The sequence below is a fragment of the Echeneis naucrates genome, chromosome 22, assembly GCF_900963305.1.
Source record: "Echeneis naucrates chromosome 22, fEcheNa1.1, whole genome shotgun sequence".
NCBI classification, from domain to species: domain Eukaryota; kingdom Metazoa; phylum Chordata; class Actinopteri; order Carangiformes; family Echeneidae; genus Echeneis; species Echeneis naucrates.
In genome coordinates this window covers 4,711,613-4,725,560 of record NC_042532.1, presented here as the reverse complement: position 1 = coordinate 4,725,560, position 13,948 = coordinate 4,711,613, and the positions used below count along the sequence as shown (strand labels likewise).

At 43.4% G+C, this 13,948-nt stretch overlaps 1 protein-coding gene across 1 annotated transcript in view; it reads right to left on the bottom strand.

Moving 5' to 3' along the window:
* Positions 1 to 451: 451 nt before the first annotated feature.
* Positions 452 to 13,948, bottom strand: part of LOC115036020 (leucine-rich repeat and fibronectin type-III domain-containing protein 2) — a 128,950-nt gene continuing 115,453 nt past the window's right edge. Inside the window, exons 5-6 of the mRNA XM_029494121.1 lie at positions 6,326 to 7,722; positions 452 to 1,442 (exon numbers count right to left, since the gene is read on the bottom strand). Coding sequence (XP_029349981.1) covers positions 452 to 1,442; positions 6,326 to 7,701 — 2,367 coding nt within the window. The 5' untranslated portion in view covers positions 7,702 to 7,722. The remainder of the gene's footprint in view (positions 1,443 to 6,325; positions 7,723 to 13,948) is intronic.

Here is a 13,948-nt window from a genome sequence, read left to right as displayed (position 1 = left end):
GAGGATCCACGACACTGTGATGCGCATTCAGTTCACCACAGTCGAGGCAAATCCTCTTGGTGTTCTTTTGATACAGACGCAGCGAATCCACTTTCAATTTCACATCTCACTTTTCCCTCCTTTTTCTCGGAGATACTCTTACATACCCAGTGGATTGGGAATTATTCCATAATGGACCATATATCTGCACAATCCCAGATCCAGTGCTGTTTCAAATTGGAACATTTTTTTTTTTTCAATACAGTTTGAGACTGTCAGAGTTGAGGTCACGGCCAGGAATTGTCACTTGAAGTGTGTTTTTGCACATAATCACTTGGACAGTATTCACATGGATGAACGTCATGCAATACTCAAAGTTCCCAGTGGAACGTCCCTCCGTCTGCGCCCATCTTCCTGTAGTTCCTGGTATAGACTTGTTTGGCCATGAACCTCTGAGTTAGATCGGCGGCACTTACACTGTGCTCTCCATCACCCACTCTGAGCTCTCAAAAGTGGGCTTTTCATCCTCACTGTCATCATACTGCAGCAGCATGCCGTTGACAGACAGGCTGCGTTTAGTCCAGATGTTACTGATTCTGCGTGGGTAGCTGCTGCGGCACTGTGTGGCCCCCACGTGACCCATGTCAAATGAGTGGCTCCGCTTAGGCTTTGCCTCTTGGGGAAGCCCCAGGAGACGTCCCAGCATGGTGGTGGACTCGGCCCTTCCTAGCAGGGGCTCTTTGTCGGAGGGGGGAGCTACAGCCACTGTCATCGTAGCATTGGAGGTCGAGGAGGGGCCAGAAGTCCCCTGGTGGTCCCTCGCTACCCCTCTCAGCTCCAGAGAAGTGAAGGCCCCTAAAAGGTGGTCCAGGTTTGGCCTTGCCTTGGCGCCGTGCCTGTGCCTTCTGAATTTGCTGCTGGGCAGGGTGCTGCATTCACTGCCCTGAATGCTGTAACGGTCGCCAGCCCTTCTTCCGGTTTGGCTGTCTAATGAGTTAGAAGAGGAGGAGGAAGAGGAGAGGCTGCTCTGAAGTGATCCACACTTGAACTCTACCATTTCCTCACGCATGACCACCACGGTAGACTTGACCTGTGGCGGGGCACCGTTGAACCTGTTCAGCCCTCCATTGGTCTGCGAGTACGTATTACTCACAGTGGGTAATTTATTAGCCTGGACACCGCTGGTCACCTTATAGCGTACCATGAGGATAATGATGAACACCAGCAGTGTGGCCACAATGATGCCACCGATGACCAGGATCATGGTGCCCCCTATAAATCCACTGTGAAGAGATTGGCATTGTGGGTAGTCCTCCCTGGTGACGAACCGGACACAGCCCACTATGTTGGTGGCAGTGAGGGTGGTGGCAGTGTCATCCCAGATGGCCAAGACACACAAGTCATACTGCATCCCTGGGACAAGATTTGAGACTACAAAGGCTCTGTTAGTCATGGGAATCATCCTACAAGAAGACAAAGAGACACAAAGAAAAAACATTAACAATCCAGGCGTTGCGCTACGGGAGTTCAACACAAGGTTAGAAAACGGTTGTGTAAAAGGGAGCATTCGTTTCATTTGTTATGCCGGAGCAGATCAAAGAAATAGCCAAAATGAAGCATGCTAAGTAGCTATTTATATGTACAGAGTAATTCAGATAGATGACTTCATCAGTCCCAGTGTTATTCCATTTGATATGCATGAAGCACGAGGAATGAGATAAGAATTGAATGGCCACGTTTTGTATATAGTTTTGGCTCAACCTAATTTCTTGTAGATTCCATTTAACACTCATTAGGTTGTCTCAAATCTGTTATTAAACCACGCCTCGCTGCTTTTGACTGTGACAGAAAGTCGATGCAGCCAAATGTAAATTGCTCAAGATGTATTGGCAATCAATGAAATGCTCCAAGATCCTTTGTTTTCATTGTGTCAACATGAAGTGATCGAAGCTTTTATCCATCAACCACATCTGAAACCACTGTTTGCTTGCTTCAAAACCTAAAGATAGAAATTTTCCAAACAACATGATTGGAGTTTTGTCTGTCATTTTGTAATGATGTGGTTTCTGAAACACAAATGTTTTGGCATCTTGCATGAGACTTAAAATGATATTTAAACATTACGGTTCATAACAAGCCGGCTTTTCGATTGATGCAGTTTATGTTGATGTGCAGTTTCTTGTGGTGCTTGTGTTGTCAACCATTCGGCGGTTTGTCATATCAGTAGTGTCACTATCTTTTCCTGTTGACAGGTAAGTGACAGGTTAGTGTAGTTAACTATACTGACAAGAGAACGGAGCATCATTGAACTGTCAAACTAAAGTGGGACATTTGCAGACACAGCATTCTTAAGGATAACATCCACGTTGTCCACATTTGAACCTTTTTTTTTTTTCAATGTAGGATGTGTATGCACTAAATGTGGTCAGAAAAAATGTCATGCAGGTCAGAGTGTGAAGGTTGGGGAATTAAAGTCAGGGTGTGGAGGGCACAGTGTAGAGGTCACAGTGTGGAGGTCAGGATGTGAAGGGCACAGTGCAGAGGTCACAGTGTGGAGGTTACAATGTGGAGGTCAGGATGTGGAGGGCACAGTGCAGAGGTCACAGTGCAGAGGTCACAGTGTGGAGGTCAGGATGTGAAGGGCACAGTGCAGAGGTCACAGTGTGGAGGTCAGGATGTGAAGGGCACAGTGCAGAGGTCATAGTGTGGAGGTCAGGATGTGAAGGGCACAGTGCAGAGGTCACAGTGTGGAGGTCAGGATGTGGAGGGCACAGTGCAGAGGTCACAATGTGGAGGTCAGGGTGTGCAGGGCACAGTGCAGAGGTCACAATGTGGAGGTCAGGGTGTGCAGGGCACAGTGTGGAGGTCAAGATGTGAAGGGCACAGTGCAGAGGTCACAGTGTGGAGGTCAGGATGTGAAGGGCACAGTGCGGAGGTCACAGTGCGGAGGTCACAGTGTGGAGGTCAGGGTGTGCAGGGCACAGTGCAGAGGTCACAGTGCGGAGGTCACAGCATGGAGGGCACAGTGCAGAGGTCACAGTGTGGAGGTCAGGATGTGGAGGTTGTGGTGTGAAGGGCACATGGTGGAGTCACAGTGTGGAGGTCAGGGTGATATAACATGTCTGATCTTCATGTAGACCATAAGTTGTCATTTAATTGTGCTGATTCTTGTCGTATTAAACAAGATTTTTATTTGGAAATATTACACCTAACCTGCTGATACATACCTTAGCTATGATGTAATTAGCATAGCCACACTTTCACTGACACAGCACACAGCACAACTCCAACTTCAAGCGTTTTTCTGGTCAGATATTGTTAAAATGTTTCTTTTTCCCTTTTCATTTAGACAGCTGGGCAGTGTACACATCAGTAATCCTTTGATTGGAAAAGCAATTTATTCCTGCATTTATTTTTATTATTTTTATTATTTTTTTCAATAAAACCTTCAATGGGTTTCCGCCTTATTTAATAGTAATCCACTAAATGCTATTTAAAATTTCTGAGCCAGGGGTATTGTACTCTGCAGGAGTAGTGCTGAGAGACAGAGAAGCTGAAACAAAAGCTAAAAACAATGCATGAATAATTGGTTGGAATGTTCAGCCGTTTAAAGTGGTGAAACAGGGCTGTCAACTGTCAAGAAGCATGCTGAAGAAACATAGAATCAGTAGCTCCATGTCTTAAAAAAAGGTAACTGTAAGAATCTCCTCTTTCGTACAATGAATAGTGTTAAATTGGCAAAAACTGTTTATATGTAACATATGGTTATAAAGTGGCGCTTGAAGAACCATAAGCATGGTGATGTGGGATGTTATCTATAAATACATTCTTCGCTACTGCATCCATTGTTGGCTTGCTGGTATTCTACAGTGTGAGCATCCAAAGCTTTGAGCCATCCGAAGCTCCTCGGCCACAGAGCACAGACAGCACCGTGGCTGTGGTCCATTATTCTTCGGTAATTGCCTTTTTCCATAACCAGGGGAAAGCTGTGTTGCCTCACGTGTTCGAGGGAAGTCATGCAATCTCTCTCCTCCCCCACGCGGCTCTGATTGATTTTTAATCATGCTATTGCTTGAGTGCAGGCAGTACCCTGGGAAACTGTGTCAGCCAACTAGAGCACAGTAGGTGTGCATGTGCAGGCAATGAAGTCATATCAATATTAATTTAAAAGCAGTAGCTGGCCTTCCTTTGCGCACTATCGTTCCCTCCCAGCTCCTAATTTGTCTTCTGACATGCAAAAATGACTGCCCCGGCATTATTTTTGCGAGCGCTCATATTTCCATTGCTGCAGATCATTTCCCACTTCAAATATGCTACATTTTATTTTCCCTCAGTATGAAGCAGAAACACGAAGTATTATCACATGACAAACTCAAATTGTTCAATTTTCAGTTTTTTTTTTTTTTTTTTTATATATATATATAGTTGTGAGTAGTTCAGGAAACTACTCACAACTGAAGGAAATCACCATTACTGCTATTAAATGGTAAAATGTAGAGATGCACCGATACCACTGTTTTCCAAAATGAGTAGTGTACAAGTACTTGCATTTGAGTACTCACGCCATTCTTTTTTTTACATTTTTCCACAGATATTGTCTGTTATTTGAACAAAATTCCTTAGTATGATTTTCTTTTACATGGGTGACTGTACTGCAGTGAAACTTGTGACAAACACAAAGCCTGGGGCCTTTCTGTGTGGAGTTTGCCTGTTCTCCCCGTGTCTGCGTGGGTTTCCTCCAGGTACTCCGGTTTCTTCCCACCATTCAAAGACATGTTTGAGTTAACTGGTGACTCTAAATTGTCTGTAGGTCTGAGTGTGAGTGTGAGTGGTTGTCGGTCTGTGTTTGTCTCTGTGTGTTGGCTGGAAAAGCGGTAGAAGATGGATGGATAGATGGATGGAAAGTGATCAACTTTGGTTCTAGCACCCCCACAGACTGGAAACGGAAGATCGGTAGAAGATGGATAATTTTGAATTCTGCTTTGTTTGTGTCACTCACATTCACCTGAATGAGAGCCTTGCAGTCAAGTGTAAATCACGTGCTGCCGTAAAGTGGTATCGTTGTCATGGTAGTACGAGTACAAGTACTCATGCCTGGTATTGGACCGATACCTGATACCCTAACCAAAAAGAGAGGTAAATAATGTATCACTAAAATGTCTGAAATGCAGTTGGTATGTTTCACAATTTTGTACGACTAATACAATTCATGAAGGATTTACTGAAAACATGGATGAGTCAATACAATGCTTCTGTCACAGGGAAGAGAAGAAAAAAGGGGTATTAAAAATTCCCATTGTTGTTTTTTCTCTGGCATGACAAATTGACAGGGGGTGAAGCAAGGAAATCAGATAAACAACTTGTTATTGAATTTTCAGAGATGGTGAGTAGAATTCACAGGGTTTGAACAAAGCAATATCTGTCGTCATTGCTGTGTGCAGTACTAATCTCCTATTCACAACAAATAGCCAGCGATTCTGCCTTTCCATATTCTGTCAATTATCTTTCATAAGGTGGCTCGTGCCGGGATTTCCAGTGCAGGTAGGTTTGTTGCAGAGAATAAATTGCGAGACAACTTCCTGCTAAAATGCTAAAACATAAAATCACTGGTGCCTCAATCTTGACCAATTTCTAAACCATTCTGATGCACTGAATGGCATCTTGAGCATTAAGTTATTATTTCTCTGGATGACTCCATCAATACGTTGAGGCGCATCAAGACACTTAAACTCACAGGGACAGTGAATTCTGAAAGTGTGTGATACGCTATCAAGTATAATGCAGATTCGCATGCAGAACTCCTTACTGGTAGATCTACTTGTTTGCAATTGCAATACAAGTCACCATAGTATGTTGGTCGCTTTTAGTGTTTTCAAAGTCACTGTCTTATTTGACGTCGGAAATTAAATCTATAGAGCCCAGAGATCTTCAACTGCAGTCTCCAAGCTTTCACTTCATGGACTTGAGCAGCTTAAGAGGGATACATTAAAATGAGGGCCTATAATCCTTTTTCTTCTCGGATTTCTAATTAATGGTTGAGGGTGAGGATTTTACGTTGGGTATCTTAAAATGCGAAAGTGGCATGCCAAGCAATTGTCAATTTAAGCAAAAAAATAAAAAAAGAGTCATGGAAGGAAAAATGAAATTCAATCTCCAAAAAAAAAAAAAAAAACACTCTCTCAAGTACTCGCTCAGCAAACAATTAGGGATCGACTCAAGTAGTTGAGCAGTGACTACTTTGAAATGAAACACTAAACGCCACCTCAGGCTTAAATTGCCACTTGCCACTGACCACTGACAGTCAGGTCTCCGCCTGTACTTCAATGGAATGAAATGTTAGTCTTACCTGTAAATTAAGACTTCATCCTCTGAACAATTGTACTGTAGCTGAAACATTTTGACTTTTGGAGTTGATTTACTAACAGTCCACTTGACCTGAGCAGAGACAGCAGTCACCTCTGAGACAGACACCACCTTCTCTGGCAGAGGTTTCGGCTCCCCTTTACTGATCTTGGTGGAGCTAGTTATGTCAGAAAGCCCAGACTTAGACTGTGTAGTACGGTTCGTGCCGTTACTCAAATGGGGGAGCTGAATAATCGATAATTCAATAGAGGCTGTAGATTCCCCAGCAGCGTTAGCGGCGATGCAGGTGAAGGTACCATAATCCTTGGATGTGGTGATTGTAATATCAAGGGTGCCATTTTCATATACTGTTGCTCGGGAGGAATTGCTGATCAAGCGGTCATCGGGAGCGACCCAATGCACGGTTGGCATTGGGTCGCCAACAGCTTTGCAGCGCAAGCTAGCTGTCTGGCCTTCCAGAACGAGCAACTTGTGCGTATGCTGTGTGATCAAAGGGGGCTCACAAACAAACTCCTCCTCGCGAACAGACCAAAAGTAGCGTCCCTTTAGAGTGGCAGGAGAAGCGCAGGTTTCCATGTCATCCTCGCGCTCCAGCCTCCGAAGCCAAAGCACTTCACAGTTGCAGTGCAGTGGGTTTCCACCAAAGCTTAAAGAAAGCGGAGGTGCGTAAGGAGTGCTCATCAAAATACTGCTCTGGGAACGTGCAAATATGGGGTCCGGAGGGAGCTTCTGCAGACGGTTGGAGGTGAGGTCCAAACGGGCCAGTTTATCCAGATCTGTAAAAGTCCCCTCGGCAATGAAAGAGATGAGGTTATGATCCAGACTCATCTGATGGAGGTTAACCATCTTGCGGATGGCTTCCCAAGGCACGCTGCGCAAGTTATTATATGACAAATCCAGATCCTCCAGTGTCAGTAACAAGTCATCAAAGGCTGCTTTGGAGATCCGACTAAGCTGATTGTTGTTGAGGATCAGGTGCTGCAGGTTGATCAGCCCTCGGAGGTCATCAGGTCCCAGCTCGGTCAGCCGGTTACTATCCAGGTGTAGGGATCTCAGGGTTTCCAGATCAATGAAAGAGAAAGGCTGGATGGTACTGATGGTGTTGCGGGACAAGGTTAGATCCACCAGACCTGTCATGTTGGCAAAGTCCTGAGTGGTGATCTTAAGGATGAAATTGCCGCCCAGCCGCAGTTCCACAGTTCGCCGGTCGATGTCTGGTGGGACAAATAGTAGGCCTTTGGAGGGGCACAGAGTCCCTAGAGACTCGGAGAGGTTCTGGCAGACACAGTATTTTGGACATGCATGGACCATTGTAACTGTGGTTCCCAGAAGCAGGAGACTGATGACCACTTTGTCCATGTTAATTTATAGAAAGGGGACCTGCAAAAACAAAAGAAGACAAAGGATCACATTTAACATGATTAATTAAGACCCTTTACATCAGCAGCAGTTTTTTTTGTGGAATTCTACTAAATGATTTTAGATTCAATGACTCCGTCCAGTCTGACATCAAAATAAGACAATCCTCACATTCAGTGAAATATTCACTTCCTCATCCAACCTTTCTGCAGAAAATTGTGTGTAATTGTGTGGAAGCGCCAATTAACAGGTCAGATAAAATTCCCCCATGGTTCTTAAACCATGTAGGCCAAAACTGCTGACTTGCTGAGGTCTGCTCATTGTCATCCATGAGGAGTTTTCTCATTAATGTGCTCTGCTGTAATATTCATATGTATGTGCAGGTGTATGCAGGTGAGAAATCGCATGAGGATTAACTGAATGGCGCTCAGGATTAAACAGCCGAGAAGCTATTTTTAATGATGCACATGTTTATAAGCTGGTCATCACAGATATACTAGCATGCATGCAGTGGAAACTAGTTCCAGTGGATTGCACATGCATGTGTATGCAGTTAGAAACGGATTACCTGTATTTATTTATTTCTTTTATTTTTATTTTTTATTTTTTTCTGTTTACACGGTCTTCCTTTTTCTCCATCACTGCATTGTCTCCGCAGCGTTTTGGAGGACAATGCAGTGGATAGTGCACCTTGGAAAAAAACGAAAAACGAAAAAAATCCCCACCAGCCGCAGGTGTAAGCCTCGTCAAACTTGGCTGACAAAATCAGCACGCTTCTGTGAACTCCTTAACAGCCCTCACACCTGGCTGACTCCTGTGAATGGATGGCCACACTCGGCTTCATCCAACGAGCTTTTAATTCCCCCAGACATTTGTATCATTAATTCCTAATACAATGAAAACCTAAAAATCTATTTCAATCATCGTTTTTTTTTTTTTTAACACCAGCAACATTTATTCGTGGAAAGCTGTGGCTTCTACTCTGTCTGTTTCTCACTTGAACCACGTGGAGGCACAGCCGTAGCAATATTGCTGAATATTTGTGTTATCGTTCCTTATTATTCATATGTGTGAGATGGTGGATATGGCATGAGGACATCTTATCTCCAACTTGTGTGTAAGACCCTTTCATGTGTAGACTCTTCTTTTCAATAACTCATAATTACAAGACACAATATGTATAAATAACCCTGCTCCTTTTCAATACCAGTTTGCAGTTATACTGTGAAGTGCCACTGCAGCCGGACTGTTTCACTGAGATAATTAGAAGGAAATGACAGACAGGGAAACTAGCAATTCATTGACACTCTGCAATAATCATTAAAACTATGGAAATGAATATAAAGAAGTGGAAAAAGTGACATTTTCACAAAACATCATGGCCACAAAATGGAAAAGGAACGCCAATAAAGATTTGTACAACTATGACTATGCAAAGCTTGTAAACGCTGGCAGCTATAAATGCTAAAGCCGGTTGTAGCCGTCAAGTGTCTATTGAATTGATGGTGGTGCATTTTCATTATTTATGAATTGAACTTTTCACATGTGAGACTGCGCATGATTCCTTCAGGTTAGAGTTAACCTTGGAAAGTTTGGGCAACTGTCTTCCTTTTCAGCTAGTTGACGAGTTATCCCGGCCGAACATTAGCGCAGAGACATTTTTGGGACAATCGTCGGTTCTTGTACACCCAGTACACTCTTGTACACTCTGTACACTCTTGTACACTCTGTACACTCTTATACAGGACACACACGCTGTGTGTGTCCTGTATAACACAAACGAGGAAGTCCGGCTAGCTAGCCATCCCTGTGATGAGAAATGATTACACCATTAAAGGTCACCGCATATGCTTTTAGAGATCTCATTGTTCTCTCCGCTGCCATGTTTCTGATCAGCCTGTTATTAAAATTGAATCAGCGCAGCAGCAAGCCTCTGGAAAAAGGTGTTCATTTTAGCCAAGTAATCGCAGACTTGATGTTTACTGCTTTGATCCTCTTGGCTCTCTTGATCAAATTGCCACAAGGCTTCATGGTGAGACGGCAGCCACTTTCTCTCATGGATTCGTTTTAATGGACATCTAGAAACACAAAATGAAAAGCCCCACAAACTCAGAATAAGCAGCCTTTTAAAACATTTCTTTTGATCTTCGTTCCTCTGAAAGGGGACAATTGTGGGGCTGGGTAAGCGATTTCCTGGGGAGCATATACAAATTTGCAGAAATACGTAATGCCAGCAGGATTCTGTTGAAAAGTTTAATACGGTCTCTAATCTTGCTGCAGCTTCCTATTAAATCAAATGTTACTTGTGGAGAGTATTGTGGTGACTGGGAAGGGAGGGACCCGCTAAGGAGATTCAGAAGTGGCCTTTGATGGACAGCAAAAACTCTGTAATCACCCTGTATAATAATAGTGTCTGAGAAAAGTCTTAATGTGTAAATATATTATGGAATACACTGTCGACTGTTTGATCCACGTATCTACGCCAGCAAGTTCTTTTCCAATGTAATGCTAGCTCTTCAGAGGCCTCAAAATATATCTTTACAATTTTGGGATTTTTTTTCTTTCCGCAGAGCGCACTTTTGAACCCCCCCACCACCAATCTCAATTTTATTACTGAAACTGCATGGTGTTAAATGATAAAGCTGATCACAACAGACTTCACAACACAATAAAGCGTGAAATAAATGCAACTGAACAGAGAGGTTGAGCTCTTTTTCATGGACTTGACAGGAAATTTCAATGCTTTTGTATTTTGTTTTTTTTTTTTTTTGTTTTTTTCCCTGACTGAATACAGAATGTTCCAGAAAGAATAACAGGCATGCAGTTCATCAAATGCTACATTCACTGTGCTTTCTTAGTCTGCATAAAATATGATGTATTGTTGTTTGTCACTTTCTACCCAGAGAGGGAAGATTTAATACTTCGGTATGGTTTTAGAACAGCAAATACAAAATCAGCAACCGGGAATTGGCATCAATCCAATTTTTAATACAAAGAGTCAGGAGTAAACAGATATATGTGTCGGAAGTTCTCTCCATCAAAAGGAAAAATTTTCTCCACAACAAGAACATTTCAGTTGTTTGGTTGGAGGTTTGGCTGATATCCTCTCTCTGGTGGTTCTTCAGTCAATGGCAGTGGTCGGGAAAAATGTCATGAATAATAAAAGCCGTTCATCACTTCTCTAAAGGCTTCACGATACTGAATGATATCAGACCATTAATAGGGTCATTTAGATACAAAACCATTCACAGTGCCACTCAATATTTCAGACTTTGTTGAAGTTCCTGACATTAAGATCACACATCAATCACCAAACAAGCTTTTATCGATTTTATCAATGTGTATAGAAGTGTATATTTACACAGGAGTGTGTGGGAACTGTGGATTACAGCGATCGATTTCCATCTGTCCATTCCCTGAAAGGGAACATGTATTTATGGAACTGATTTTCTGTCAGTCGGATCGAAGTGACCACATCCTATGGACCGTTGACCGTTGATGGACATTGATTGGTGAACTAGTGTGTCAGAGTGACCGCTCTTCAGCGCTGTTGTGGACACTGGGATTTTAAAGAGTAAGAAGAGAGATTCCCCTCTGACTTCCACGTGTGGTTAGATTTAGACAAAGGAGGCCGTGTGGGTAGGGTAGGGTGGGCAGGGTAGGTTTAGCAAACACACATTCAGTATTGATTAGATGTTGAGAAAATGAATGTGTAACCAAGACCACCGTGTGTTTCCAACAGTCGAAAGCTGTTATAAGTGTCCACCAGAACCATAAATAGATTTTTACTTGCTAAAACAGATAAGGCACTTAAAACAAGAGGAATCAAGATTGCGCTGCCATATAATTAAATCTTACAGAGAGATGCACAGCACCTGCATTCACAAAGTGAGCCCGAGTTAGTCCCTGCCCGCATCCTACAGCTAAGACTAAAATCAAAATGAAGCCGATCTCCCTCTGAAACTTTCACTTCAAAAAACAGAGCATTGGAGGAGACTGAGCCGGACTACTTATTTGTGTTTCAGAAAACCCTCTTTGTGTATACGTTGCAGAATCTAAATTTTTACACGTGCATTCACACACCAATTTTATTTCAGGGCTCATTATCCTGCCCAAGGATACTCGGATCAGGAACAGCCAGGAGTGCAATGACCGACTGCCCAATTAGTGAACAACCCACTCTACCTCCTGATCCACGGGGTAGGATCCCAGTGGAAGTGCAACTTGATCATCCTGCAACAATGTGGAAGGGCACGAACTGCATCCTGTTCAAATGTCAACCATGTGTGATGCCACCCACTGGTTTGTGAGCTGCTGTTTGGTAGTCTCCAGTTTGTTGTTAGCTTTCTTGAAACCAGAAGACAGTCCGTTTGAAAAAAACATTGAGCTGAGGAAGAATGAAGGGTGGAGGTGACCTGTTGTGTGCTTCCTCTGGAAGGGTTGTCTTTGGTATTAGTTTGTCAGTCACATAGCAGCTACATCCAAAGTCATGGGCTATTTTCCTGTATTCAAGAAAACTTAGGGATGATAATGAGGCCATAAACTCAAAAGGAAAATGTTTGCTGAGCCAGTAAATCAAGTGAGAAGTGGGGCCATTCTCATATAAACTTCAATACAATCGGAATTTTCTCTACAGCCAGTCCTGATGTTCCTTAGACAGAATACAAACGTTGCTCTCTTCAGCATTGGTGCCAAATTTCAGTCTATGTCTTTCTATGGAGAGACACCCTACCTCATCCTGATGTTGGTTTCTGATTGGCCGAGGCTCAGATTCTCTCTTATGATTGACTTGCAGACCCGTTGTTATCCAAGCTCAGAGAAAAGTTTGAGCATTTGCAGAGGTACACTTACACGCCGACAAATAAATGGGCCTTAAATCTCCCATTGATGGCTTCACTTGACACTCATCAACAACACCTACTAAACACACACCATTTATTCATCTGAAAACATTTTCTTCCCAGGTAGATCAAATACAAGTCACAACATCTGCATTGGTGTTCAGGTGTGAAAACACACTGTAACACACCGTGAATAAAAAAAAAGAAATGGAAGCAGAGAAAGGACAGGCAGACATGGCTGGAAGACAGTGAGTTAGTGTCAAAATAAGGTGCGTTTTGTGAGTGGGAGTCTGTTGTACAAGGGTAACCTTCACATGAACATGCCTGCACAGCTGTGTTGCCATCTGTTCCACAAAAACTGTATTAGATGTAATATGGGACCTGAGGGAGAGGACAATCACTCTGAAGGCTTCTTCTTCCCATAGCGCCAACAAAGCAGTAGCTTCTGTTTATCAGTCTCGGGCAGTAATGTGGAAATGTCATGTCAGCCTCACTCTGGCAAATTGTTTGGATCTTTCAATGTCCGATATCACCAACTGCGGCTGCAACATTGACGGCACATATTCATCTTGCAGCGCACGCGGTGAAACACTTCACCGCTGTCGGCTGTACAACATGGAGCGAACGCAGAGAGCTGGACTCACCATCATCACGTCTTTGTCTCCTCACGCTTTGATTAAATGAGTCACAAGATAACAGCCTGGTAAACCTGAGTGTGCTCTGTGAAATCCACTGATGTCACATAAGTGGCAACAAGGGTTACCCTGCCCTGCTATTTGGAGGAAGTGTTGTGGAAGTTTATACCTCAAAGCGCTCTGAAAAACAATTCAGTAAACTCACAAAAATGACCGATTGGTTTGAAGGAATATATATATATATTGCACAGCATTGGAGAAAAAAGTCAGCAGCTGGACAACAGTTATATACTGCAGGGGTTTGAACACATTCCTTCATTTAGTCATTCATCCTCTACAGCTTATCTGTTTCTGGATCATGGGGGGTGCTGGAGCCAATCCCACCTCACACTCAGACCTACGGACAATTTAGGGCCACCGGTTAACCCAGACATGATGTCTTTGGGTGGCGGGGGTAAACCCACACAGGCACGGGGAGAACATGCAAACTCCGTAGAGAAAAGTCCCGAGCCGGGGAACCGAACCTGCGACCTTGTTGTTTTGGGGCAACAGCGCAACACTCCATTCCAGATAATTTGAACTATGCCCCTACATCCGTGGTCAGAGGTCACATCTTCCTCATGTTATGTTGAAAAAAGATGGAGATTATCAGAGTGGCAAATGGAGGCAGCACATTTTGCCTGAAACTTGATGCCTCCCAGGACAGTATCCAAAGTAATTTTTCTGTTCAATCACATATCCCTGCACGTGCACACATTGTGCAGAACTTTC